The 22,841-nt window shown below is 35.5% G+C and overlaps 4 protein-coding genes across 6 annotated transcripts; 2 read left to right on the forward strand and 2 right to left on the reverse strand.

Annotated features, from left to right (window-relative positions):
• Nucleotides 1–235: 235 nt before the first annotated feature.
• On the reverse strand, nt 236–764 carry LOC128175505 (uncharacterized). The gene has a single exon (XM_052841163.1). It carries the CDS (start codon nt 761–763, stop codon nt 236–238), a length of 528 nt encoding a protein of 175 aa, XP_052697123.1. The 5' UTR covers nt 764.
• Nucleotides 765–2,554: 1,790 nt separating this feature from the next.
• Nucleotides 2,555–6,087, forward strand: LOC128178440 (coiled-coil domain-containing protein 124-like). 2 transcript variants are annotated; one of them, XM_052845604.1, is made up of 6 exons: nt 2,555–2,645; nt 3,523–3,567; nt 4,131–4,271; nt 4,490–4,658; nt 4,868–4,985; nt 5,301–6,087. In XM_052845604.1, exons 2-6 carry the CDS (start codon nt 3,550–3,552, stop codon nt 5,494–5,496), a joined length of 642 nt encoding a protein of 213 aa, XP_052701564.1. In that variant the 5' UTR covers nt 2,555–2,645; nt 3,523–3,549; the 3' UTR covers nt 5,497–6,087. The 2 variants fall into 2 exon arrangements, with proteins under 2 accessions (XP_052701564.1, XP_052701562.1); XM_052845602.1 differs by lacking the exon at nt 2,555–2,645 and adding an exon at nt 3,249–3,270.
• A 714-nt stretch (nt 6,088–6,801) lies between these two features.
• Nucleotides 6,802–16,904, reverse strand: LOC128178438 (46 kDa FK506-binding nuclear protein-like). Of its 2 annotated transcripts, XM_052845599.1 has the most exons (12): nt 16,756–16,902; nt 16,295–16,387; nt 15,303–15,434; nt 15,073–15,162; nt 14,828–14,896; nt 14,507–14,683; nt 14,025–14,320; nt 13,703–13,795; nt 13,334–13,447; nt 12,599–12,728; nt 12,464–12,512; nt 11,469–12,122 (listed from the first exon to the last, which is right to left on the reverse strand). In XM_052845599.1, exons 1-12 carry the CDS (start codon nt 16,796–16,798, stop codon nt 12,044–12,046), a joined length of 1,365 nt encoding a protein of 454 aa, XP_052701559.1. In that variant the 5' UTR covers nt 16,799–16,902; the 3' UTR covers nt 11,469–12,043. The 2 variants fall into 2 exon arrangements, with proteins under 2 accessions (XP_052701560.1, XP_052701559.1); XM_052845600.1 differs by lacking the exons at nt 11,469–12,122; nt 12,464–12,512; nt 12,599–12,728 and adding exons at nt 6,802–7,334; nt 10,353–10,433 and having other exon boundaries at nt 16,756–16,904.
• A 57-nt stretch (nt 16,905–16,961) lies between these two features.
• LOC128178435 (U3 small nucleolar ribonucleoprotein protein MPP10-like) lies at nt 16,962–22,202 on the forward strand. Its single transcript, XM_052845593.1, has 9 exons — nt 16,962–17,097; nt 17,281–18,037; nt 18,826–18,929; nt 19,021–19,261; nt 19,499–19,640; nt 20,022–20,224; nt 20,875–21,096; nt 21,437–21,667; nt 22,041–22,202. The coding sequence occupies exons 1-9, from the start codon at nt 17,015–17,017 to the stop codon at nt 22,191–22,193; spliced, it is 2,136 nt and encodes a 711-aa protein (XP_052701553.1). The 5' UTR covers nt 16,962–17,014; the 3' UTR covers nt 22,194–22,202.
• Nucleotides 22,203–22,841: the final 639 nt, after the last annotated feature.

The following is a 22,841-nucleotide window of genomic DNA, read 5'->3' on the forward strand; positions in this document are numbered from 1 at the left end:
ATCCAATTTGTACAGAAAAATTATGTGGTATACATGACGACACGCCCACAGCATCAAACTTATAATGACGAAACTCAAGAGATATATTCCACATTTAAACTGGCGTAACCCGTTGTAATCTGTAACATGACAGCAAAATCTTGTGTTTAATTAGTTTTATTTCTCTTTATACATTTTGTCATAAGTATACAAAAAGATAAAAACTATTTCACTATAAAGATTAAAGCTTTCAAGTTCACTCCAACAATATCTTCTTTATTTCTTCTGCGTAGCGATTGTGTAGTCGCTTGTGTAAATGAACACCGTCAAAGAGCTCCTCCTTGTCGCATTCCTCGAGTCCATTCAAACTCCGGACCGCAACGAGTTCGTCATCCTGGAAGTATTTCTGTAAGCACAAGTTGATAATTGTCCGTTGGATTTCGTATCCCTCCACAGACATCCCCCTGGGTCGGTATCTCTTGAATAGTCGTCCCACGGTCACGTGTTCAAGGTCGGGGATATCTCGGAACGTATTCACGAGGCGGGCGATATCTTTAACGATTTGAAAGGGGTCACTCTGGAAACTGATGTCATTTTCTCCGATCTGAACGTATATTTTGCTGGGTTTGGTTTGAATCATTCTCTGTGTTGTGTTATGGAGTAGAATTTGTCTCGATGTTCCACCACTGAGCCCGAAATAATGCACGGATGAATCCGTCATCTCCAGGACGGGATGGTTTGAAATCCGGGCAATGAAGCTGTGTCCGAAGAGAGCGAAGGTCATGGCTATCTAGGACATGAAGATAGATGCAAACAGATCGAGGACACATTTAATTTCACTCTCAAATAAAGCCCCTATCATTTGATATTTGATTTATATAGCTTGGTGATAATTATTCATTATTGAGTACTAATCAAGTCAACTAATTACCGGCCCCTTTTTTGTTTTAATAATGAGCAATTATCATTTTTAAATGTGTTATAATAAGGATCATTAAATAATTACACACACACTTCATTTTCCTCAATACTTTTATATCTAAAAACTTAAAGCATTTCATTTCTCTATAATTCAATTAAACAAATTTTATAATATATTTACTTTTCAGAGACTTCTTCGGGAAGGAATTTTCCACACTCTCATTTTTTGGGGGGGAATTTCTTCGAATACTTTTTAAAGTACTACGCTTTTTATCATATTTCAGTTCATCTTCGCAACGTCAAGGTTTTGTGATTACGGAACTCCTCACAAAGTGTTCCGTAAAGTGGAGTTTCGTAATCACAAAACCTTGACGATGATTTCATTTAAATTAAAGATACTATAATTTATGCTTTATAATATAAAATGTATTATATCGTATTTTACAGAAAGGAACCTAAGCATAGAATTCATACAATTAAAACGAGTAACTCTGATTTTTATAGTGTTTAATTATATTGGTTGTACAATGTCTGTTAATTACTCCTATAAAATAACAATATCACCCCATTTTATAATTTTTACAGAGCAGACCCGACTGTTCGGGAGTGTGGGCCTAGTTGTTGACATAATCACAGAGGATGATGCGGCCTGGTATTATATTTGTAGAGAGTAAATATACAGGACATCAAAGACTATACAGTGAGTGCTTTACCTGAACAACAAACATATATATATATATGATTATACTGCCTACGGGTAAGATGACACCTTTATTTTCAATGATTGCCATTCAATCAATAGGTTTACTTTGTTCCCAACTCCAGCTCGGTGCCTACGGACCGCGTTGCTCACGAAGAAGTAATGCCTTAATATATATATCAAAGTTGATAAATCGACCAATCTCTGAACATTAACATACTGCACACACGTATCTAGAGTGATATGTTTCTCTTTTCAAATAATATGATAAAGACATCTCACAGTGTTATTTGGTCACCAACCTGGATTTTTACAGGACGTTCAGTCACACATTTAATTTGATTTCGAATGCACTGAATGATATATTCTATGATTATTTTATAACACCACTTCTTGACTTTGTATTTTGGAGAGGGTTTATATAGGCTTTGCCTGTTGCCTAATCCATTTGATTACTCAAAAAGATATGTTTAAATTTAAGAAATGCACTGACTAGAATATATTATAGCGCGTTACTCCTAGTTAAATTGTCCGTTCTTCGGCATTTTAGATAAACGCCTCATCATCCAAAAAGATAATTGCAAATAAATGAAAATTTCACCAACTTACATGTAATATCTATAGAGCTCTATGTACAAGTCAAGCGATTTGAACTGGTATGAAAAATACATTTTCATACACACATGTATAACTGTTATAGGAAACTAACGTGTTATGCTATAAATGTCCTCGGATTCAAAATTTAGACGCTATTTTCCAATTTCAACAATTTTTCCTTAATTTTTCAATAATCGGCCAATGAGCACACCAGCTAAATACATGATCAACAAATCCTTCAACTTTTATATTTCATATAACTTTTTCATATATGAGAGAGAGAGAGAGAGAGAGAGAGAGAGAGAGACAGAGAGAGAGAGAGCATTCGAATAATATTAAGAACGATTTGATTAAACCTAAGTACAGTGAGAGTTACTTCCGGTTGTGAAAAGCCTGTGAAAGAAAAAGTACAACAAAAACATAAACAAGATCCTGAAGAAAAAAACTGGTACCGAACAATTTTAACTGAATTTTTTACCGGAGAAATTTAATTTTTGAGATCTTTTTGGACAGGTTATTGTCAAGTTTGTTTTACAAGCTATGCCTGGCCACTTCTTTATACAAATATGTCCTCTTTATGGTCTAAGAATTAAAAGAAATACAAGTCCACTGTCATGTGTCTGTTTGTATAATTTTGACTGTAAACGTAAAATTCAAAATTTTGCGTAGGAATTTATAGAAGATCGTTATAGCCCCAACATAGTTTCACTTTAATCACATTTTAGTTTTCCATTTCCCCTCTCTCTCTCTCTCTGAATTAGACCCTATCAACAAGCAGTTAAACGTGTGGCAAGATTGATATACATACCCACTCTATATATAAATACAAAAGTATATAATATACATACACATGTATGTATCACTTTTGTAACCCACAATATATTGATAGAATTGAAGAAGCCTGTGGATTTTCATGAGGTGAAATATGTGTTTAAACGAGATGAAAGAAATAATATTGGACCAGACCAGGATTCAAACCCAGGTCCCCTGAATCCTCTAGTCAGGTGGTCTGCCACATGAGCTATCAGGGCCTGCAAAAGAACTGATCTGACTGTCTTATATAATTTGGTGGGGTAAATACAGATCCTTTGTACCCAATTTTGTGTTAACGGTATAGTAAATAGTTGCTCCATACATACATGTATAAATGTTTTTACAAAGAGCAGCAAGAATGTTATTTAAACCTGAATGATGGAAAGGTTCTATATTTACACATTGAATATAGAAGAGGGAGGGATATTCTTAACTTACATTCATTTTTTTAGATTAAGTCTAATATTTTATGAAGACTAAACATAAGGATTGTTGTTTTTTTTTAATTACAGAAAACTGATAAAAGCAGACAAAACCAAATGCCAAAGAAGTTTAAGGTAACAACACATTTATCAGTTCTAAAAAATACCAGAGAGACTAGTTCCTTAGCCAACAAGTATCAGATTACAATTAAAACTCTATAATGAATTGTATCATTAATTTATAATGATAAATAATTAATGATAATGCATGGATTCTAGCCCTGATACTGGGAGAACAATACTACTGGTATTTGAAAGTGTACACTAGCTGATTACTGAAATATTTGCTTCTGTTTTCATTTTGCCTGGACCCTTTTACTCTCTTTGCTATGAGGCAACTTTAAAACTGGATGAATTCTTATTTCTTGAATTATCTCTCTTTTAACAAGGGGTGAAAACATTTGCAAATATAGAAGTGTGAAAAACATGGGGCAAAAGTAACATTGAAAACAGAATACTTCTGGCCACTGTGTAAAGGGAATGGTACTGTGTTTTATTTTGATGTTGACTGTGTTTATTCCTGGTTAATGTAGAAAAGATGATGCTATTGACATCAAGTGTGTTTATTCCTGGTTGATGAAGAGAAAATGATGCTTTTGAGTTTTGATATCAACTTTGTTTATTTCTGGTCCACAAAGGGAGAGAACAGCAAGGCGGCGGAGGCACGCTCCAGGAAGGCGGCAGCCCAGGCTGAGGTGGCGCAGAAGAAACAGCAGGCCATTGAAGATGAGTACTGGCGAGACGATGACAAGCATGTGGCCAAAAAACAGCAGCGAAAGGTAACACATCCCAGTGTAGCACCTCTCCCACTAGGTCCACCCTGAACATACCACTCTGTATCATTGTGTGCCAGTTGAAGCTTTGTATCACACACTCTATCACACTAGGTATACTCTGAACAAACCACAGTCAAGTACACATGTACTATCAATGTTAGGTGAACCTCTGGGACACTAAGTCACTTGAAGTCAGGATGGCATACTGGTATTCATTTCAGGAAGACAAAGAGAAGAAGCGACAAGAGCAGCTAGAGAGGAAGAAGGAACTACAGAAACTTCACGATGAGGAGATGGCAGCCATTAAGAAGGCTGGACCTGTACCTCAGGCAAAGGTCACAAGGGCTGAAATAGATAAACACATAGAGAGGGAGCGCAAAGAGAAAGAAGGTACAGATCATGTGGTCAAGGTCACAAACTTTTTTAGGGGGTCATTTTGTATACTTGTATGCACAGCTAGTTCTTGATATTAGTTTCTTTTGTTGCCATGCATTTATTTATTTTGTATATACCAGTAGTTTGTGCTTTTTGATTCACAAAAGAAATTGATTTTTATGGTCCAGTATGAGTACTGATCTAGGTAATTTTTTATGAACCAGAAGCTGCCAAGAAAGAACAGAAGGAGCTTGAGGAGCCCCCAATTGAGGAGAACATTAACAGACTACAGATTGAGGGCGAGGAGGCCAGGAGTGTGACACAGGCGCTGTCTGTCCTTAGGTGGGCTGTCTCAAATCATGTATTTCTTAAAAATGATGGCAAATGGTTTCATATCTTTAAACACATGAAATGACACATAAATCTTTGCTAGCCCAGGGTTATGTTCTGCTCCTATACGCTCCTCTTCTGGAGAGGAGCAGATAGTAAAACCTTGGCTAGCAAGGATGGACATGACATGAAGACACGTGTAAAGAAAACCTTGCCAACAACTTTGCTATAATTCAACATTGCGCTACTGCTATACATTATGTATTTCATGCGACTACCATTTACTAACCGTAACTTATGCATTGAAGATATAGTATGCTATTACAGTAACCAGGCTGAAGAAGTAGACCAGCACCCAGAGAAAAGAATGAAGGCTGCGTACAAGAAATACGAGGAGACCAACCTCCCGATCCTTAAACAGGAGAACCCCAACATGAAACTCTCACAGCTCAAACAGATGCTATGGAAGGACTGGCAGAAATCCCCGGAAAACCCCCTCAACCAGAGGTTAGCAGCCTCCTGATGGGGTCTTAAAGACAAATGGAAAATGGCAGTTTGGAGTGCAGGATCTGGTAACCCAATGACAATGCTGGTGGATTTGGTGTAGTGCCAAGTATTAAGACATTGTTGCTATTTGTATGTTTGTTTCTGTTTATTTCATTTATATCCTTGCTTGATTACAAATCTTTGACAGTAAAGGAGATTAATTTTTCAAATGGTGCTCTTAGCCCTCCTTTAATTTACAGAGAAAGTTGTCCTCTCTTATTTACTAGGAATTGAATAGTTCGAACATGAGAATTTTGAAGACAAACATGAAGTCTGAGGTTGTATGTTTAAGTGATATTCAATTAAAAGTATTAATAACTGCAGATTAAAATCTATAGGGTATTTTAATGTGAAATTTATAACAGTAGACTAGTAAGGAATTGATGTTTTGAAAATTGTATTGTTTATATGTGTATGTAAACGTGCTGCAGTTTTGTTCTTTTTCCATTCTCAAAATGTACTGGCGTACATCAATGATAAAATGGTCCTTGTTATGTACATGTATGTAAAAACTTGTGTGATACAAATTTTAATTTATTACTAAACATACAATAAAGTGGCATCTGGATTTTGTTCTTTTTTCTTGCCAAGTCTACATAGAAATTGTGATAACCAAGGTACATCTTTAAGTTAATCTTTCACTTCATCAGAGACGTCATGAAAGTACATGTACCCATGATGATTATTGGTGGGAAATGTTGTTGTATGTTTGGATGGGAAATTCAATATTGTTATTTTCATTTCTGAAATCTTAAAAGCCATTTTCAATCAAACTTGGAAATGGATCTATTCTGAAAAGGAATTCAAAGGATGATGTAAAATACAGCCCAGTAAATGAACAAAAAATAAAATTTCGGAATTTTTGCTTCTTTTTTTTTTGGTACCGTATTTAATGTTTGATATATGTGCCCTCCCTGGATACTTTTTTTTATCCAGGTTAAAACAACAACATGAAAGACGTGTGTCCGTACTGATGGTAGGGATACACTTTGTACATTCAAATCCCTTAGACTTTTAGCTCTACACTTGAAAGCCTTTAAAATATACTGAGCGCAATTATGTACAATTTTCTCCTTCAGCATATTTTATCAAATTCTATAACTGTATGAAGGAGAAAAATGTATGTCACTGCGCTAATGAGTAATACCCCCTTTTAGATGTATTACAGAAAAGTATGTTTGCTACATAAGGCTAGGTTCAGTGAAAATGGATATCCACTGTGTTCATGAAATGTAAAACAGGAAGGGAATGAAATTGACTTGAGTAGAAGTAAGGGTGACTTCATTATATGCTTATTTACTGTAACTGTCTGTAACATCACATATTTAGCTCTATGTTACACTTATCATATAAAGATCTTTATCTGTTGACAAATTCTTAAAGACAATGTTTATTAAATGGCACAGATAATAAATGCAAAAAACAAAATGAAACAAATGTTAGAAAAAAAGGTTTTCTTTTCACATTATCATCATCTCTGGAATCTTTTAAGTCATCTTCATTCGACTTGGAAAAGTAACCTTTCTGAAAGGGAATTCTTCTCTCAAACATGAAATAACAGTGTATGACAATGTGTCATTTCCTGAATCAGCTGCCAGTTGTCCTCATCTACTGCCTGGCTGTCAGTTACTGTCAAACTCAGCCATGCTGTCAATCACTGTCGCTGTCAAACTTGACCGAGTTCACACTAGTGTCAATAGAACCCCCTCTATACTGGCCCTTTTTCTTTTTTCCCTTTTCACGCTTGAATGATTTCCCCTGGGTATGCTTCAAATCCCTGTGGGCCTTCTCGCCCCAAGAACCAGCCGCTCCTTTCTGTAAAATTACCATGTAGATCTTAATTAGGTATCCAATGTCGGACACTCAAATTTTAGTTAAACATGCATCCATACAAATCTTAATCTATTAAAATATCAAATGCATGCAATTGCAAACTTGAAAGTTTAATAGTTTCATGATCAATAAACATGTACCACTTGTTAAAAAATCAACAACACATCAAAAGATGTACGAGTGAAATCATCTAGTTCCATGTAAGCAACCATGATCTATCATATAAATAACCTTGACCTTTCAATGTGCTTTGCCTACAATACTGACCTTGATTAAATTTAAAGTATCTGGCTTGAATACTGTGGATTTTTTAATTTTAATTAGTAATTGAACAAGAGGCCCATGGGCCACATCGCTCACCTGAGGAACAATAGGTATGGTAAAATCAGCTTAATGGAGTCATAATACAAACTATCTGGACAATGTACAATAATACATGTAGATCCTGTATAAATAAAATCCATTTTCCCCTGGATATTCTTATGTTAATAATCATTGGTCCCTTTTCTAACAGGATGATTTTATAGTCATATCATATGTTGAGTATTGCAGTTCTCAAAAAGATCCTTAACAATAGTTTATATATGGGATATAAACGTACATCAACCTCTGAACCTTCTCGTGAGGCCAAAGAATTGTCCTGGGGCCAGTCATAACAATTATAAAGAATCATCTGGCTGATTAGTTTCTGAGAAGATTTTTAAAGATTTACCCTATATATTCCTTTGTTAAACTTTGACCCCCATTGTGGCCCCACCCTACCCCTGGGGATCATGATTTTCACAACTTTGAATCTACACTACCTGAGGATGCTTTCACACAAGTTTCAGCTTTCCTGACTGATTAGTTTCTGAGAGGAAGATTTTTAAAGATTAACTCTGTTTATTCCTATGTAAAACATCGACCTCCCATTGTGGCCCAAACCTACCCCCAGGGTTATGATTTTCACAAATTTGAATTTACACTACCTGAGGATGCTTCTACACAAGTTTCAGCTTTCCTGGCTAATTAGTTTCTGAGAAGAAGATTTTTAAAGATTTACTCTATATAATCATATGTTAAAATTCGACCCCCATTGTGACCCCACCCTACCCCCAGGGGTTATTATTTTCACAACTTTGAATCTACACTACCTGAGGATGCTTCCACACAAGTTTCAGCTTTCATGGCCGATTAGTTTCTGAGAAGAAGATTTTTAAAGATTTACTCTATATATTCCTATGTTAAACTTCAATCTCCCATTGTGGCCCCACCCTACCCCCGGGGGTCATGATTTTTTACAAATTTGAATCTACATTACCTGATGATGCTTTCACACAAGTTTTAGCTTTCCTGGCTGATTAGTTTCTGAGAAGAAGATTTTTAAAGATTTACTCTATATATTCATTTGTTAAACTTCGACCCCCCATTGTGGCCCCACCCTCAGGTGAGCTAAAAAGGTTAAGTTTACAATACGTTGGTTTCTGGAAGAACAGACTTTGAAAATTTTCTTAATAAATATTGACAAATTTTTTACTTTTTTAATCTTTAGTTTTTAAGACATGTGTACAAACATAGAATTGTGAGCAAATCTTTGTATCTTGCTTATAATTCGAAGCTTAACACTCAAATTTGGTTAGTAAATAGAAACTGTAAACAATTAAACACAAGAAACATGCACTACATGTATAACAAATAAAGAACACAATTTATTTTTTCGAAATTATTCATATATATATTACATGTATATACCTACATATTTCCGTCAGCGATATCAAACTCTATTTAAACTGAATAAACTCGAGAAAATGCCGAGCATCTCAACAAAACCTATTGCATTAATCTGCCATTACGCAAAAGATAATGCCGAATTACCGATAGAATAAATTGTATTTCAGTAGGCACCTACCCCTACATCAGATTTTGCTTAATTTGCGCAGGTAAACAGTTAACTGTTTGATTTAACGAATTCTCTGTTTGATTTAATACGTAAAAATCACGAAATACAGACGATAGTTTCCAGGTAACAAAGCATAAATAATGAAAACGAAACGAAAATTAGAACAAGCTAGCACCAACGTCATGTGTGAAAACTGTCAACGCATTGAAATATCTAGCCTCAATTTATTTCACAAAATCGGCACCAATATATTTTGCATGTTTCAAAATTTCCCTTCATACGCGAACTGTTGCACAACAAGCAAATTCATCATAGTCAGATCGAACCTTTTTCGTATAATGTCATGGCTGCTTTAAACAAAGAACCTCGTTTTAGAAGTATGGAATACGAGTCTTGGTAAAATGGGTATGCAAACCCGGGCCGTGGCAAAATAAAAGCCGGGGCAGATCGGCAATCGTCAATTCCAAATACGCATTATTTTGCAGCAATATTTACAGCGAATACAAATATACTAGTCCATCAAATATCCTGAAATTTTAATGAGATTGGCAGATTAATAACTGCTAATATTTTGTTTTACCCAGGCCAAGTCTTGTCTACCCATTTTATTGTATGCCGAACCCGAACCTATTAAACTGATTGAAACACGCCTTTCCTTTATTATTATTTTCGTAATAACTCAGATTTGAAACAGAATTACCACTTAATTTTTGCAATTTATATTTTCCTTCCCATAAGGATAATTTATGCTGAACTACGTTGAATTTGCCTCGGTAGTTCTTGAGAAGAAGATTTTTAAAAATGCACCCCCCTTTTTCTACAATTTCAAGGTTTTCTCCGCTTTGAATACAGATTGGACTTTTATTTCTGCAATTTATATTCGCCCTCCCATAAGGATGCTTTGTGCCAAATTTGGTTGAAATTGGATAAGTGGTTTTAGAGAAGAAGTTTAAAATGTAAAAAGTTTACAGACGGACAGACGGACAGACGGACAGACGGACGGACGGACAGACGGACAGACGGACAGACGGACGACGGACAAAAGGTGATCAGAAAAGCTCACTTGAGCTTTCAGCTCAGGTGAGCTAAAAAGCCAAGAAATACCATTGGTATGTATATACCTTTGCCTCAAATGAATTATCTGACAATTTCCTGTTGATTAAAATCTCGTCTGACTTCACTCTCCTGAATGGAACATTCCCCTGCCAAAAAAAAAGATAAAATCAAATCTGAGAAGTTGTTTACCATTTGCTTCATAGGGTATTGATCACATCAACAGCTTCCAAAGCTTCATGTGTTATGTAAAGCATATCAGCTAATACTGATAAGGCCAAGACCCTAACTAGTTTGAAAACTTCAAATGCTTTAAACTTGTTTAGTACAAAATACAGATAATGTGAACTCACAAATTTAGGGAAGTTTTGTGTTATACAAAGAAAATAAAAATCAGATGAAGATATGTCAATATAAACAGTAAAATGCTCAATGGCCAGTTCATATTTTTTGTAAAAGCACCAATATTTCGCCCCGTTTTATTTTAGCCCCCTCCTCCACATTATCGGCATGCAAATTTAAGACTGGACAAATTCAAAACAAATTTTGAATGACTATGTTATTTAGAAACTACATTTTATCCGACTGTTTCTGGCTGAATTGAAGACAGGACAAAAAGGTTTTGCAGTGTAAAAGGGCCAAAAAAATGAGAGGGCAATTATTTTTTTACATAACCCACTAATGCGCAATTAAATATGCCATAGTTTTCCCTTTAATATAAATTATGTATACATAATTTCTTTAAAGATGTGAAATGTATAAATAAGAATACAGTTTTATACCACCTAGTATAAAGATCATAATTATTGAAAATGTCCATGTTTAAGAACTGGTACCAACAATGTTTCAGTAATACAGTTATGGGATATGAACAAATTGTTTAAAATTTACAACCAGTCTTACATACTTAAGTAAAGCCAAGTGTCCTTGACCTCATAAACTTGAACTATTCCCAATAATATTATATACTCTATCCCTATTCAATTTTGCTTTTTTCCCACTTTCCCCCCCAAAATACTAATTATGTTTTAAATGATTATATATCTCTCTTTAGTTTTACAGCTTTTCAAAACTTTGATAGAAATTTATTTAATGCATGCACTTTGTACATCCAACAATGGAGAAGTTTTAGTTATCTGATCATAACTCCAAATATTTAACTAATAACCGCTACACAACAAAAATATTGTTAAAAATTGACATGTTTTATTTTCATAAAAAAAAACATGAATGATCATAGTACATGTACATAAATGTGACATTTTAAGCAAAGATAAACAAGAATTTTAACAAGGAAATTCATGATTTGAAGAACCAGTTGACTATAACAGTATAAGAGCATACATGTACAATACACAGTTCATCAATATTTTGTAACAAATGCATATCAACATCACATGTACATAGTATAAGACACATTTAACATTAAATCAGTAACAGAATTAATCATGATATTTGTCATGCCATAACTGGTCTCGCAATAAAACACTTCCAAAACGTCCTACACATTAGAACATTAAAATCATAATGACAATGAACACGATTCTGGTTGACTTTATACACACACAGCAGATCTCCTTTATCCCACACAGTCTTGCAACAGGTCCATTCCAACACTGTGGCCCTCTCACACAGTATGATCATCCAATGTCCATCAAGTTATAAACAATCAGTCCTACAATGAACGACTGGATCAGATGTTTCCTACAACCTCACAGTCCCCCCCTCCCTCCAATGGCATTGTAAATTTCCTGTAGATCTAGCTGACCGCCTTCAGTTCCACATCAAACACCAGGGTAGAGTTGGCAGGTATGTGTCCCACTTTCACATTTCCGTATCTGTGTGGAATAAGAATTTATTATAAATTCAATATCAAATTTACTCAGCATTTCTACATCAAAAAACATTCCCCCCCCCTAGTCACTTAAATAGTTTTAGTTTAGTTTATTAAACACAACACATACATGTATTTGCAAATCAAATTAAACAGATATTTAAGTGAGATTTACACATTGGCTGGTACAGACCATATTATCATCTACTGGATGTTGGTTATGGAAGGTGGTTTTGAAATTTTTCTAAAGATTAAATTTACCATGATTGATAAACATTATCTTACCAAAAATTATTAACATTTCATTATTCCAAGTAGAGAGGCTATTTAATATTCAATACTCACGCTTGTTGAGCAGGAATGGTCAGCCTTCTTTTTCCTCCTACTTTCATTCCTACAAAAGAGAAGTAAATGTTCATTGTATGCAGCCGTTTCTCTACACAAATCGACTATTGACTGTTACTGAAGGCGTACTCTAACCTTGCACGCCGGTGTCCCATCCTTTGATAACTTCGTTCTTTCCCAATCGGAACCGGAAAGGTTTCCCTTGCATACAGGAATCAAACTGTTTTCCATTATTCGCAAGCTTTCCCACATAATACACACTCACCTATCAAATGAATTTGATGTACATGTCAACTTCAATACAGTCTTACTATCACACATGGGCTTGATTTTATTCTCAGGCCACCGTAAACTGATAAGATGATGTTGGATAGTAGGACTTTTCTTCCAATTATCATTTTACAATCACAATTTGGGAGGATAGGGTGGTACTTAATGTACAATAATTAATACATCACTTAATATACATTACACAGTTACAACTAATCTACAGTTTTCAGTGAAAAAAATTTTCTTTTTATTGTAGTTTCACTTATTGTAGTTTCTACGCAGAGCTGTATGATTTACCAACTTCTTCAGGCAATTTAATGTCACATAAGTAAAAATCTAATTTCACATCAAAGACTGAAATGAACTCGGTAGAAAATCCAGCAGCCTGCAGGTGTCTGGAGGAACCGTTCCTGACTTATTTTTATCAACAACACACTTTTTAAAAATTTCTTCTGAATTATCAAATATTTTGATTGAGAGCAAATACTGGTATGTATAATACCAAGGACAAAAATAGAATTCATTGCAAAAAAAAAAAGAAAAGAAATCAACAACAACAACAAAATGAAGATCATTTCTTCAGTGAACAATATTACTCACCATTTTCCCTGATTTGGCCTCTGGTCCGTGACCAGCCTTTGTTTCTTCCATAACAACCCCGCCGGCCATGACGCGTTTGGATGGGGTGGTGGACTCTGGTTTAGGGGTGGAGGCCTGAAATAGAAATAAATTGGTCTGATTTCACACCACTCTGAATGAGTATCACAAACCCTTTCCCTGACAAGCTAAGCATAATAGATGGACTGTTGGAGAATCTTGTGAAAGACATTAATGAGTTTCATTGTTATAATTAATTGCAAATACAATAGAGATTTTTCTTTCTGACTTTTAACAATAACAAAGATACATGTAAGCTAGAGTGTTCAGTGAGGCCTATTTAGGTTGAGGGTTGATCAGTTTTATCTGTACCTCATTAACTGAGTCGTCCCCCTTGTTTTTGTTCTTCTTCTTTTTTTTCTTCTTTTTTCCTTCAGTGTTTGGTGTTTCAGCATTTTGTGGAGTCTGAAATTTTAACATAACAATCTCCAATAATTAAAACAGAGGGAAACTTTTATCAATACCTTTCAAGAGGATTAAGGTCTTAACCTGGCTTGGAAACATCTTAAATAGAGCATACTTCGAGGCTCAAGGACATTTTGATCATTTATAGATATCAATTTGTGCAGATCTAAACTATTCTTGACTCCTCATAAAATTTACCCTTTCATGTTTTTTGGATATTTATACAAACCTTCCCTCCTCCGGGAGTTTGCTGGCCCTTGCCTGGAGTTTGCTGCCCTTTGCCTGGAGTTTGCTGCCCTTTGCCTGGAGTTTGTTTCCCTTTGCCAGGGGTCTGCTCACCGCCTTTAGCAACCTGTTGCTTACCCTTGGCATTGGGTGTGTTCTTATTCTGGGCTGGACTGTTGTTGGCTGCCCTCTTTTTATCTAGTGACTTGTCAGCTTTTTTATTTGGAGTCTTTTTCTTCACGACTTCCTCCTCTTCTTCTTCCTCGCTGTCTTCTTCATCATCTTCTGAATCATCCTCAACTGTAATCATGTGACAAAAACAATCACGTTTGACATCACAATAAATTTTACACCTAATATTTATACAAATTGACAGGGTCATGATTTATTTTTCAAGATTTTCTCATTCATATGACCTAATTTGTCAGGACAGACAGACAATGGGATTACAATAGGACTCCTAGCTGTACCCTAGTTATGTCTTACACATATCGTCACTATCTTCCTCATCCTCAGATGCTTCATCCAGGAAATCAAGGGCAGACATGTCTTCTTCATAGTCCTCATCATCTTCATCATCATCCTCATCACTGTCCAAATCAGCCAGTTTCACTTTCTTGCTTAATTTTCCAGAGTCTTTCAATTTGCGTTTTGTTCCTTTTGCTAGAAGGTATAAATATATATTTGAAAATCACCATAAAACCTTACAATATCAAAAGATTTAGTTGTACTGCAAACAGCTCATACAATTCTATCAATATTATTGCTTTTCAACTATTATCTCATTAAACTTTAAGATGTTTATACATTTAACAAGGGCAGATGAGTCCTCATCATCTTCAGAATCATCCTCTGAGTCGCCAACAAGTTCTGGAGCTGAAATCACAAGAAATTCAAATTTGCCATTAATTAAAATTACTCATTGCATTTGAAAAGTACATAAACTTTGTTTAACCTCATCAATAAAAGTTTCATCAGATAAGTAATAATAATGTAAGAATGAAATGATTGTCAATACAACGAAGAGGAAAACCAATCTAACAATTTCTGACCTTCATCTGAGTCGTCATACATTCCTTCCATATCCATGTCCATGTCTTCTGGCTGGTCCTCCACAAGGTAACCAGTCAAGTGGACCACACCTGTGCCACAGACAATACAGAGTGTAAACTTAAAGACAAACAACTACGCAAAAATGTCCATACACCCATAAAATTCCTCTTGGATACTGTAAATTCCATATTTTATGCAAGTACTCAATTCTTGAAATCTTTTCAATTACCATTTCCAAGCAAAAAGAAGGTGACCTCTTCTCCTTCAGTAAACATTAGATCCAGTGGCTGCTGAAGAACGTTTCCGTATCCAAGGGAACAGAGGAGGAACTCTGCCTTATCCACACAGACCATAACACCCACTGAAACAAGAAACATGTTACTTAAAGATCGAGCTCCCAATCAAACAGAAACATTCAGCTCTCAATTAAACAGAAGTAGACTTCTAAATAGATCAAGCTCTCAATCAACAAGGAATTCATTGATAATACTATTATTATTATTTAATTATTTAAAAATACTCTAAGATGTTCATGCAGCATACTTTTCATATTCAGAACTTCTTCACAGTGCAAACTATATTTATAAACTAATATGAAAAATTGTCGAAGATAACTCCTTTAAAGAACATCCTCTAACTTGCCATGTCAATGATGTTTGAAGAATGTGACTTAAATCTACAGTATTACAGAAATGAATGTAGTCCCAGATTATAATGTTGAAAAATAGAGCAAGGTTTTCCAAGAAATTCTGAGTGGATTAAAGATTTAAGATTTTACAATCATAAATCTGCATAAGAGATCTGTTTTTGTTCTGGCCAATGACATACAATTTCTCTCAACTCTGGGAAAACGAGACATTAATTTTCAATGAAAAAATTCCTGGATTTGTTACTTATTTGGATTTCAACAGTATTTCACCAACAGATATGTGCATTATTACAAAATCATCAAAGAGTGATGGAGATAAGAACCTTGCACAGGATATTCACGAAATTCTACTAGGAAAATGTTAAAGTCATTAAAGATAATATACATGTGCCGAGTGTTGCGCAAGTACGGCTATGTTTAAGCTATGTGCAGTTATCCCACAAATGGTTCTAACATTGACAACAAATCAAGATAGAACAGTTTTTGAAGAGAAGCGAATGAAGGCTTTGCTTCTCCGTTTCCCAGCATAAAGTGGTGCTACATAGATAGATATACATTTTCTTTAATTATACCTTCAGAGACTGGTGGCTCCAGGGCAGCCATGGAGATGTGGAACGACCTCTCCACAGTCTGTGTGTAACGTTTCCCTCCATCTAAAGTCACGCCTAAAGAAAATATAAGTGCATATACTGGTACATAAAAATTTACACGAGGTATGCCGATTATCTTATTGAGTATAATAATATTCGTTAATAGAATTTCGATTACAAAGATTCACATGCAACATTAATAGATAAGTTCAGATTCAAACAAACTCAAAATACATTTTAACTGAACTCGTGTCTTAGAAACATTCACATCTCTATACAGCAGCTGCGTTGGACCACGTGGTAGCCAGCTGATAATATTTAATTTTATCTTTCCTAAGTCCCTGAGCAAGGATCAAGTTCAATTTTACATGGAAGTGTTCAACAAAGAAATGTTTCTGCAATTATAATCAAATCATTCGGTTTGAATAAAACGATAGCCTTACCCCAAAACATCTTTTGATTTTCTATCTCTTTCAGAACAACCATGCTTTAATGACAGTTTACGGTAAGGCGTAATATGACTTGCTAATCAAATTCATTATTTCAAGGCCGATGCCATAATACAATAGAAACTACGTGAAAAATAACCAGAGATTACTTATAAAACGTAAAAGTAATGTTTTATTCCATAAATAAAAAACATAAATATTTTACGACATCCTCTCATTTTGTCTTCTGCGGTAATTAGTTGTACCATTCAAGATGGCTGCGCACATTGAAAACCTCATGTCCAAAGTTTTGCTCGACTTTTCCGAATGTTCCAGCAAACCTGAAGAATTTCTTAAGTATGCATCATTCCTTCCAATTACTTATTTTACTTTAAATTGACGATAATTTAAAAAATGCTGTCCAATGCTATAAATAACTTATCAATATGCACATGTATCTTTTTCTGGTGATAATATTACAGTGTTGGAATCACAACCTTAAAGAAATACATTTTTATGACTCGATTTATATTTCTACAGTGTTCAGCAGCAGTATTTCCCCAAATTCAAGCGCATAACTAAATCAGTTTATGATACAAGTCAGTCAGAAGACTTAATTGGACAGCCTTTGAGTGAATCAGCATTGCCAGAACTGATTGTTGAAAATTTTGATGATGAACAAATATGGCAGCAAATTGAACTTCAGAATGATGGTGTGATTGAAAGTTTGTTAACACAAATCAGCAGTGTTGTTACAGCCAAAGATAATCTGAGGCTGAGAACTAAACAGTCAGGTGCAGTCGGTCCTAGTGATAAAAAAGTTAAATTTCAGAAGAAGATCTTGGAAAATGATGACAGTGATGAGACAGATGATACTGACATTGAAGTAGAAAAAATTAAAAGTCGACTGGGAGACGATGAAATAGAAGAGAATGTAGACAGTGATGACAGTGGAAAAAATGTTTTTAAGGGAAATAATGTGCTAGACATCGAAAGTGATGATGACAGTGAAATTGACTTTAAATTTCCCTCCTTAAAACCACCACCTCAAGACGAAGAGGGTTCAGATAGTGATGATGAGAATGTGATTAAGAAAGAGATGACTAGATCTAAAGGAAAGGGGTCGAAGAAGAAGCAAGCGCCGAGTGTGGTGGATGATAAATTCTTCAAGTTAGCAGACATGGAGGCATTTTTAGAACAAGAGGATGCAAGAGAAGAGAAGAGGATGAGAGGAGAAGAGAGCGAGTCAGATGAAGAGGATGTTGACATGTTTATGGACATTCCATCAGATGAGGAGGTAGGGGATTCTTTGTCCTTACATGACAGTTGTTATTCTAGCCAACTTATCAACACCTTCTACTTGCTTTATTCTTTAAAAAAAATCTATTGCTACACATGATTTCTTATGGGATTTATCTAGGTTTTTGGGGAAACTACCTGTCTAGAGGATTTTGAAAAAATCGGCTGGAGATCACTGCTCTTGGAAATTGAATTTGAGCATGTACTTGACGATTTAGAGTGCATGAAATGCTAAAAAATCAAATGCTTACAAAATTTACATAATTATTTAACTTTGTTTAATGTAGCTGAGCCATAGTGCAATAAAGAGAAAAATATATTTGAATTTCTTTCATTGTTTGGGGCATTGTTTACTCATCAAAATGGAAAAATGGTATATTCAGGGGGAATTTTCTCTTCGGGGTAAAAATACTGAATATCGGTATTGAATATGCCTAGATTAATCTCTTTTGTTATAATTCAAATCTAGACATATATAAATAATCACTAATTTTTATGGAAGTTGGTACCGTTTATAAATGTAGAGTTTTACAGAGTGTGTGTCACATGCTGTACTTTAATTGGTTTGGTTTTTGCCTGTCATGTCTTCCCGAATCACTGATTGGTTTTCAGACCTTGTATATCAATATTGACTTGATATCAATCAGTTTAGACATGGAGCGCCGACCATGAGAAGTTGCTGTGGACCCTCCAACTAAAACCATTGTCTCCACTTTCCAGTTTCTCTCTGAGAAATCATCATTATTTTGTAACCCTGGGTCAAATGTGGAGCTTTTTTCTTGACAGGGAGGAGAAAGTGGGAGAAAGTTGAGGTATGAAGACTTCTTTGACCCCCCAGAAGATGAAGGTAAATCCAGAAAACAGAAGAAAAAAGTGAAACACCAGAAAAGGTAAATTTTATTTTAATATGTAATATTTATTCATATGTTCATGAGACATGAGCAAATCATGATTTTATTGTTTGAATTTCCTTTCTTCCAGTTCAAGTAATGAAGAAGAGGATGATAAGAAAATGTTTGATGAAGAAGTAATGGAGGAAGATGAAGGTGTGGAAGATGATGACAGTGTAGATGAGGACTCTGAAGTTGGAGAAGAAGAGGGTAGAGCCACTAGCGGGAGTAGGCGGGATCTGCTCGAGTCTGATAGTGAGGGGGAGGATCCAGATGTGGTGTTGGGTAGAAAACCTCAAGAGAAATCAACGTTTGAGAAACAGCAAGAAAAGGTAGGGTCAGAAATGTACATGTCATAGATTTAACAGTCAGTGCTGAGATATTTCAAAACAGCTTTTGAGGAAATACTTACAGTAAGGCTGAGTTGTCTTGAGTTCAATGCTAACTGCCAGTAGTTGGATCATTATCCTGTGAAGAAAAGACTGATTTATGTAGTCTATGAATGTGCACTGGTTCTGTTGAAATTTTAAATTCTGAAATAAATGAGTGAAATGCTTGACATTTGACAGCTGAGAGAAAAGATCTCCAAAATGGAGGAGGCAAATCTAAGTGAGAAACCATGGCAGCTCTCTGGTGAAATCGGAGCAACAGATCGCCCTGAAAACAGTCTATTGGAGGAGCACCTGATGTACGACCAGACGGTGAAACTCGGTAAATGTTTAACTATAATATTAATATCAGGGGAATAGAGCTTGCTAGATATTTACATCGTAAATGTTCTTTTTGAAAGTGAAAAGATAACTACCTGTAATATTGTTTATGTTTTCCCATCACTGAGCAAGTGAGTGAAGAAGTATTGATATATTTATTTTTTGGAATTGTTTTTCAATTTCTAAAGCCAAAGAAATCATTCACTTTTCAATACCTAAACGGTTCATTATTCTGAATGTTTTTTCTGTGATTTTGTCTGTTACTATCAATATTTTACGGTTTCTGTCCTCTATATCCAGTTATCATGGATGTACGCTATGTTTCTTTTCTGTGATCTTGTATACAACAATGTATTGATATTTTACGGTGTCTGACCTCTAGCACCGGTGATCACGGAGGAGACAACGCAGAGCCTGGAGTCCATCATCAGACAGAGAATCAAAGACCGCGCCTACGACGATGTGGAGAGGAAGGTCAAGCCCAAGGACAATCCGTACGAGTACAAGAAGAGGATAGTGCTGGACCAGGAGAAGAGCAAGATCAGCCTGGGGGAAGTCTACGAACAGGAGTACCTCAAAAAGCAGGTTAGTGATAGGTCTTCAAATAAGAGTACCTAAAAAAAACAGGTTAGTTATAGGTCTTCAAACTTATATGAGTACCTCAAAAAGCAAGTAAGTGATAAGTCTTCAAATACAAGTACCTTAAAAAGCAGGTTAGTGATAGGTCTTAAAATACGAGTACCTCAAAAATCAGGTTAGTGATAGGTCTTCAAATACGAGTACATGTACTTAAAAAGCAGGTTAGCATTAGGTCTTCAAATATGAATACCAAAAAAAATGTATATAGCAGATCTATGACAGGGGTACCTCAATAAACAGGTCAAAGATATGTTTACCAACAGGGTAACTTAAAAAACACAGGTCAGTGAAAGATCTTCAAACAGGAGTACCTCAAAAAGCAGGCAAGTGAGAGGTCTTCAAATACAAGGAAAAAAAACAAGTTAATAGCAGATCTACAAACAGGGGTACCTAACATGCAGGTTAATAGTGATGTAAAGGTCCTCAATTGATGATTAAATAGGTCATTGATAGGTCCCTATCCAAAACAGGTCAGTGGTAGATCCCCAAGTCATTAAAAAACAGGTGAATAGAAGGTCCTCAATTAAACTGAGAACAAAATCAAGTCAGTGATAGGGTGAATGGTTTTGACTTAGATTCTATTCTCTGTTGTCTAGAAGGAAGAGGAGGAGGAGAAAACAGACCCTCAACATGAGGAAATCAAGAAGATGATGCAGTCCCTCTTCATCAAATTGGATGCACTGTCCAACTTCCAGTACACGCCCAAACCTGCTGCCCCTGAAGTAAAGATAGTGACCAACCTACCGTCAATCATGATGGAGGAGGTGGCCCCGGTAACCCATGGCGATGGCACGCTGCTGGCTCCTGAGGAGGTCAAGGTAAGGAGAGGGAGATAGATGATGGCGTATAGGTTCTGACCAATCTCATATACTCTCAGACTTGTATGACTGCTAAGATACTTGTGGTAAAAGGAATACTGATGTTGGTATACTACTCAAGTTTATCATTATATGCAATTAGGATTAGAATGAAAAGGAAAGATATTTTTTTTTAGGTCATCTTTTGTAGAGTCTACATATATGTATGAGTACTAATTGATAAGACTTTATGTCAGCTGTCAAATACTCTATGTGGTACTATCAAGATAAAACATATACATGTAACAGAAAGTGAATTTTGTATTAACATACTTGTATTTATACTGCTATGGTTTTCTAGGATAAAAGAAGAGGTGAACTGAAAGGTAAAACAGAGCAGACAGAGACAGACAAGAAATCACAGAGACGGATGAAGAAGGCCGAGAAGAGGAAGAGGATTCGGGAGAAGAAGAAGAGGCAGGCACTGGTGGAGAAGTTGAACCCAGGCCTGGGGAACAAGTACAGCAAGGAGAGGGCGCTGAAGGAGCTGGAGAAGAGCAGCAAGTCAGGGTCAGGGGTCACCATGCTCAAGGTCAGGGTCATTCTCAGAGTTCAGATTGTGGAATCATTAGAATTCAGGATGGATCAAATTTAATGATTCAACAAATAACGGCTCTTATGAAATTTAACGATTTCACACTATTCTGCAAGAAATATTTTGTATCTAAAGTTTTGCTCAAGAACCAAATGGACATAAACTATAAACAAGAATGAGAAAAATTCACTGAGTTGGCCCATGGTCAGAGAGAATATATGAGACTGGCCATCAGTTTCTAAAGATAAACTCACTGATGCTGTCTTTACACTAGCTTTTCAATACATTTGTCTATATATATTTAATGTACAAAGACTCAGTTCATAGTGCCAGCTTGAATTTGCTCCTATTTGTTACTTGTATGTTTCAGGATGAGAAGAACTCGACCAAACAAAAGCTCAGCTCCTCCAAGTCATTCTTTACACAGCTCCAGGAGGACGCCCAATCACAGATCAAGAAAAGAAAGACTGACGCCACAACCCAAAAATCTGTACAAAAGTCGGCCAAATTATATAAATTATGATAAAACTCCTGTCTGTGTTCTATTGTTCTACAACAGCTGTCATTGTGATATAAATATTGTAAATTCCTTATTTTACCTGAGTACTTAATTCCGCGATTCAATGGTATCTTCTATCTTTCCATCAAATCGCGATTGCCGAAATTTTATCATAGTTTCATATAGTTTACATATGTCTGAAAATTAAAAGCGAGATTTTAAAATTCGCGAGACAGGCTTCTTGCGATTTTATGCGGATATTAATTCCTCGCGTTTAATTGGGAGTTTACAGTACCTCACAAACGGCCTCTATGGAGGTTTCACTGGAAGATTATAAATTACATGTAGATTGACCCTCATAGTCATAAAGCTGTATATCTGTAACAGAGACTATTACCCTTTACAGAGAATACAAGCAAAGAACTTTAGGAATTTGGATTTTCTTTTCTGTACTTAAAGTACACAAGAGTTTCACCTTTAACCCTCAAAAATCAATAGTTATCTCCTCTTTTGAGGATATCTGTGATATGACATCAACATGCACAATTTTTGGGTTTCGAGATGCATGTATTACTAAATCTTGAAATATTTTCCTTTTATGTCTAGAGGGGGATATCTAGGAGGGATATCTGTGTACCAAATTTGATGTGTCAAGCAAAAAATTTTAAACTT

Source organism: Crassostrea angulata, chromosome 3 (genome assembly GCF_025612915.1).
Source record: "Crassostrea angulata isolate pt1a10 chromosome 3, ASM2561291v2, whole genome shotgun sequence".
Lineage (NCBI taxonomy): Eukaryota > Metazoa > Mollusca > Bivalvia > Ostreida > Ostreidae > Magallana > Magallana angulata.

What these genes read in the sequence shown, in the direction of transcription:
- LOC128175505 (XM_052841163.1), bottom strand. Translation starts at nt 763, where the DNA reads ATGACCTTCGCTCTCTTCGGACACAGCTTCATTGCCCGGATTTCAAAC.
- LOC128178440 (XM_052845604.1), top strand. An exon ending in GGAGCGCAAAGAGAAAGAAG is followed by an intron (nt 4,659 to 4,867) that starts GTACAGATCATG and finishes TTTATGAACCAG; the next exon opens with AAGCTGCCAAGAAAGAACAG. An exon ending in CAGGCGCTGTCTGTCCTTAG is followed by an intron (nt 4,986 to 5,300) that starts GTGGGCTGTCTC and finishes ATGCTATTACAG; the next exon opens with TAACCAGGCTGAAGAAGTAG.
- LOC128178438 (XM_052845599.1), bottom strand. Translation starts at nt 16,798, where the DNA reads ATGGTTGTTCTGAAAGAGATAGAAAATCAAAAGATGTTTTGGG. An exon ending in CTCATCTGCCCTTGTTAAAT is followed by an intron (nt 14,684 to 14,827) that starts GTATAAACATCT and finishes TATACCTTCTAG; the next exon opens with CAAAAGGAACAAAACGCAAA. An exon ending in GGAAGATAGTGACGATATGT is followed by an intron (nt 14,321 to 14,506) that starts GTAAGACATAAC and finishes ACATGATTACAG; the next exon opens with TTGAGGATGATTCAGAAGAT.
- LOC128178435 (XM_052845593.1), top strand. Translation starts at nt 17,015, where the DNA reads ATGGCTGCGCACATTGAAAACCTCATGTCCAAAGTTTTGCTCGACTTT. An exon ending in TTGAGAAACAGCAAGAAAAG is followed by an intron (nt 19,262 to 19,498) that starts GTAGGGTCAGAA and finishes GACATTTGACAG; the next exon opens with CTGAGAGAAAAGATCTCCAA. An exon ending in AGGAGTACCTCAAAAAGCAG is followed by an intron (nt 20,225 to 20,874) that starts GTTAGTGATAGG and finishes TCTGTTGTCTAG; the next exon opens with AAGGAAGAGGAGGAGGAGAA.